The sequence below is a fragment of the Lottia gigantea genome (genome assembly GCF_000327385.1).
Source record: "Lottia gigantea unplaced genomic scaffold LOTGIsca_67, whole genome shotgun sequence".
NCBI classification, from domain to species: Eukaryota; Metazoa; Mollusca; class Gastropoda; family Lottiidae; genus Lottia; species Lottia gigantea.
This window is the reverse complement of record NW_008710284.1, coordinates 443,440-449,439: the sequence shown is the minus strand read 5'-3', so window position 1 is coordinate 449,439 and position 6,000 is coordinate 443,440. Positions and strand designations below refer to the sequence as shown.

Genomic DNA, 6,000 nt, shown 5'->3' with positions numbered 1-6,000 from the left:
AGACACCTGTTTGTATCAATAGTTGACTCTCTCTATGATAGATTATATATAGACTGGTATATACAAACAGGTGCTTGTGGTAATATAGGGGTATATGTTATATTACAACAGACACCTGTTTGTATCAATAGTTGACTCTCTCTATGATAGATTATATATAGACTGGTATATACAAACAGGTGTCTGTGGTAATATAGGGATATATGTTATATTACAACAGACACCTGTTTGTATCAATAGTCAACTCTCTCTATGATAGTATGCTATATATAGACTGATATATACAAACAGGTGCTTGTGGTAATATAGGGGTATATGTTATATTACAACAGACACCTGTTTGTATCAATAGTCAACTCTCTCTATGATAGTATGCTATATATAGACTGATATATACAAACAGGTGCTTGTGGTAATATAGGGATATATGTTATATTACAACAGACACCTGTTTGTATCAATAGTTGACTCTCTCTATATATAGACTGGTATATACAAACAGGTGTCTGTGGTAATATAGGGATATATGTTATATTACAACAGACACCTGTTTGTATCAATAGTCAACTCTCTCTATGATAGTATGCTATATATAGACTGATATATACAAACAGGTGTCTGTGGTAATATAGGGATATATGTTATATTACAACAGACACCTGTTTGTATCAATAGTCAACTCTCTCTATGATAGTATGCTATATATAGACTGATATATACAAACAGGTGCTTGTGGTAATATAGGGGTATATGTTATATTACAACAGACACCTGTTTGTATCAATAGTCAACTCTCTCTATGATAGTATGCTATATATAGACTGATATATACAAACAGGTGTCTGTGGTAATATAGGGATATATGTTATATGACAATCATGTCAGTAAGTTCAAGTATTATCTTTGTGAGTTTTTATATCAAGTTATATTCTGCATTAAGTTAAAATACAATACAATACTCTATTATATACCCTGTATATCATACTCTATGCATTAAATGTTGGTTGTGATTTATTTTTAACCTTATCAAAACTTACTAGTTTTGACCAGCTTTGCTTTGTCTCTATATCGGACCTTGTGCTTTTGTAAGTTATTAGGTATTAGAGAGTCCACATGGCTAATATTTAATAGATTTAGTATTTGTATTTGTCAACTCAGCATACCACATAGTGTTGTTTGGTAGACGCATTTCTGGTTGTCACAAGTGAAGAGTCAAAAAGTCTGAATTATTTTTTAGAATTTAATTCAGTGATATAAAATGCATGTTTTTATATAAAATTATATCAATTGTCTCTGCTTCTATAAATATATTTCAAGTTTGCAATAAAATGATTGATCTGTATTCAAGATTATCTCATGATTTTACAATTTACATCTATTCTCGTGTATTATAAATCTTGTTTTAATCCCTGCACTGTGTTAATTCTGTGTACTCATTACAGAATGTCATAGCGTCTTTATCACGGCATGTCATAGGTCACTATGATTCCATTATGACAAGTAATCAGGTCACAATAATGTATTATCGTCATGACGACGTTACAGATTCGGATACGTCATTATGACAACGTTACAGAGACGTCATCATGACGTTAAGAGATGTGATGTCACGTTGCTGACGTCGAGACGATGAAAAAACCAATTAATGCCAACAGAAGAAGACCACTAAAATTATGGGTTTATAATGGTGTAATGAGCACAAGCCACAGAATTACGTGATGGTTCATCACAGACGAATTGAGTACAGCCTCTGACAGACACGTTCAATCACTCACCAGTAAAAATAGTTGACTATATTAAGATATAATTTTTTGGGACATTTCCTCCCAATTCATTACAATAAATTGACAACAGATCGATCCATCATGACGTCATAACCACAGAAAGAAAACTAAGTCTTTGTTATAAATTTAATACATTACAATCATCCGTGGGCGCTGGCGTTCCATTTGAATTTGCATACTTATTCTGCGTCATTTTTTCGCCAAGTGTTTTGTGTAAGGACGTACGGTTAAGCAATTGGGGGATTATACACTTTTTTTCAGGAAGCAAATCATATACTTTCTTTTTTGAGGGATTTTACTTAAACGATTTCGATGATGTTCGCTCAGTGCATCGCGCTGTTTCTGTGTTCGGTTGGACTACCAGTCACAGCCGTTAAAAATGTTGGAACGGTACAAAACCCGGCAAATCTGCAAAATTATATCGTGGATCTGGCAACCGGTAATTTGTTGCCAGTGCAGACCTCCCAGCCTCAAGGACCAAACCCTGTGAACAATTTGGGGACTACCGGTACTACCACAAACGGTCAGTCCAATTACGTTGTGCTCAATCATGCGTATTTGGGAAAGGACCCGTTAAGGAGCAATATTTTTCCGCAACAAGCACTAGATAACTCTATACTTTCAACCACCAACCAACTACTACCAGCCACAAACCAACCACCAGCGCCTGTCCAGAATACCGTGCCTCAGGTACAATCAACATCGAAACCGCTAGCGACACAGATAGCAAATTCCAACCGAGAACCACCGAAACAATCTGGTGGTATGACTTTTACTGTCGCCACAGGCCCAGGGACAAATTCTAACTTTAAAACATTTGGATCGCCTCCTTTGATCATTTTCGCACCCCAGAACCCAACTCCATCCATAGTCACTTCTACAGCTGTTAATACAGGCAACACTGGAGCAAACACGCCAACAGGCACACCAGCTCCGATTCCAGGCACCAACACCGTGGCTAACCCATCAACGGCCCCGAATCCAGTGCCTACAACTGGTGGAAACAATATATTCACTACTGATCCTGTACCACCCTCTACAAATCCTGTCGATCCTACACCACCCTCTACAAATCCTGTCGATCCTACACCACCCTCTACAAATCCTGTCGATCCTACACCACCCTCTACAAATCCTGTCGAACCCACACCTACCAGCACCCACAACCCTTTCGTACCTAACGTGCCCGTCACAGACCCAACATTTCAATCAACCGGGCTACCAGTAATTTTAAGCACTATAGCAGATCCAATGAAATCAGCGACAGGCATACCGGGATTGGCACCCCCGGGTCTGACGGGCGAGCAACTGTCTCAACTACTAACATCTACCAAAAATCCTCCTACAATTTTTGAGCTTCAGACAGGTATGCCATTGAACGGAGGTGTTCTCAATCAGCCAACAGGTACCACAACCAGTACCGGAGCCGTGGTAGTGGATCCGTCAGTCATTAATACTCCTCAACCAGAACCGGAACCGGAACCTCAAACAACCACACCCACAGGCGTTCAACCAGATCCGTCGGCCTCATCAACTACTGCTACCAACCAGAACCAACCAAATCGAAACCCATTTTTACCACCATTCGTGCCACCTTTCTTGGGAAATCTGGCACCAATCGATCCATCCATTTTATCTCCGTTGCAACCGAATGCTGTTGGATCTGGATCAGTTACGTCAACGAGTACACCCGGAACTAACGGAGGATCCCCTTCGACCAACCCTGGATCGGCAACAAACGCAGGTGCAACTACTACGGGACCAATAACATCGACCATCTTTGATCTGATAGCCACGGCCAATGAACTAGGAACACCATCTTCTAATATACCATCAGCAACTACACAAGCAACAAGTGGAACGCAAGCATCTGGCGTAACAACAACAAACTCTGGAACGCAACCGTCTGGCATAACAACAACAAACCCTGGAACGCAACCGTCTGGCGTAACAACAACAAACCCTGGAACGCAACCGTCTGGCGTAACAACAACAAACCCTGGATCGCAACCATCTGGCGTAACAACAAACCCTGGAACGCAACCGTCTGGCGTAACAACAACAAACCTTGGAACACAAACGTCTGGCGTAACAACAACAAACCTTGGAACGCAAACGTCTGGCGTAACAACAACAAACCCTGGAACGCAACCGTCTGGCGTAACAACAACAAACCTTGGAACACAAACGTCCGGCGTAACAACAACAAACCCTGGAACGCAACCGTCTGGCGTAACAACAACAAACCCTGGAACGCAACCGACTGGCGTAACAACAACAAACCTTGGAACGCAAACGTCTGGTGTAACAACAACAATTATAGGAGGAACCAGCGTTCCAACCACAACAAATACCGGAGGAACTTCAACAATGCCAGTACCCAACCTACCGACACCCGGAGGAACTAATATAACACCAATAGCTAACCAATCACCCCCCAACGGCTCCGTTGCTACTGTTAACGCATCAACGACGCCACCACCTGTCAATCCAATAGATACGATCTTAACCATGGTCGCAAACAAACCACGCGCACCACAACTCCAATCTTCAATCGACAGACAAATCGGATTATTTACCAAGTACCTGAATCAACAGACAGCATATTACCAAAAATCCATCGATAAAATGACAGCGCTTTTGGATCAAGTGACACAACGTAAAGAATCATCGACTGCAGCTCTCGGCAACATCCGGGGACTATTATCGGGCATGATAACCAGACCAACACAGAGGATCAGTTTGGATAATCTCTTACGAGCAGCTACAACGATCCAGAACCTCAAAGATCAAGTTGCCACGGCTCAATCGCAGAAATCAATATCCAAGGTCCGTTCCTTGATCATTGAAGCCGCTAGGGTGGCCAACGTCAAAATTTAAAACTACAAAAACTGTCACAGCTTCCAGAGTCATGTACCAAATCGTGGAAAGTTTAATTTTGCTGTGTGCTTAACTATCATTTGGATGCAAAAAGAATAAATTTTGTACATCTAATGAAAAACATTGGCATGTTGGATTCTACGGGAAGAATTTTTAGTTGGCAAGCCAGTTCGGAAGTAATTAAAGTGTTTTGAGTGTGAGCAGACCCTGCCTCACAACAGATATAGTATTTATTGGTGGAGATTAGGGATCAGATGTGCCTTTTCGTCACTGACATTGGTTTACACACAGGGCTTTTTATTGATAATGTATAGTATAGTCGTATAGTCGTATTTTGTAAATGTAACGTTTTGGTACGAGTTACATATTTAAAATGTTTTATTTTTGTTATGTGCTATTTAATAACAATGTGAGGATACAAATATTGTGCCCATATCATTTAACCCCATGAATAAATTAATCCCGTAAAAGGGACGAAGACAGGGAGAAGCACTTTGTCCATGTCTTTTCTAGAAAAACATAATCGAAAACATCTTGAGACATGCCCTTAGTCATTGACCATAGCTCTATACTTCAGTGGGTGAAATCCGCATAGGAATAAGAGCCAGGTTATTTCTTCTCTTTTTTTTTTGGGTTGGGGCGTGGATTGGTTGGTGGTGGTATGCGCCTACTATGCCTCAAACTTTCCATTGTTGAGTCCGAATGTTGTGGATGCTGCACAGGCCATTGATCGGACTGTACGTGCGTGTACCTTCTTTTTTATCCTCACGATCAATCAGTTAACAATTACATTCATCCAACACACCCACGATAAATCAAATATAAAAACTATCGAACAATAAAATATGGCTCATCAATCAATTTGAATACATGAAGCTGTAAACTGACAATAAAACTTAAAATAAAACATATAATATGATATACTAGTACAGTTATTATGATAACCACCTATATAGGTCAATAAGTAACACCGGCGTAGATCCGAAATTACTCTAAGGTACGGGCATTTGAGCGGATGAGAGGGAGGAGGGGGGCAAATAAATGAGAGTGCCTTGAATTATGTTGGGGCAAAGGTTGCGAGACTTAGCATGATTGTGACAATGACTGCAATCATGGTAAGGATGGGTGAAACATCAGCACCCAAAGAGGCTTTTAGGCCCGAGAGCCAATTGTTAGCGAGGAATGTGGAGACGGGAGTCTCTTGTTACAGCATCACTGACACTATACCGAAATATCTGTCTCTCTATCCCTGATAGCTATTTGGATTTGCTTGACATGTTTTGGATCTGACCATCCGGATGTATGGGTACATGAAAGATAAAATCATTTAAAACAA

General features: G+C 40.4%; 1 protein-coding gene across 1 annotated transcript; it reads left to right on the top strand.

Moving 5' to 3' along the window:
* Window positions 1-2,099: 2,099 nt before the first annotated feature.
* LOTGIDRAFT_235610 (hypothetical protein) lies at window positions 2,100-5,149 on the top strand (the record flags this gene model as incomplete). Its single annotated transcript, XM_009065019.1, has 2 exons — window positions 2,100-3,528; window positions 4,420-5,149. 2 exons carry the CDS (start codon window positions 2,100-2,102, stop codon window positions 4,662-4,664), a joined length of 1,674 nt encoding a protein of 557 aa, XP_009063267.1. The 3' UTR covers window positions 4,665-5,149.
* Between the last annotated feature and the right edge of the window lie 851 nt (window positions 5,150-6,000).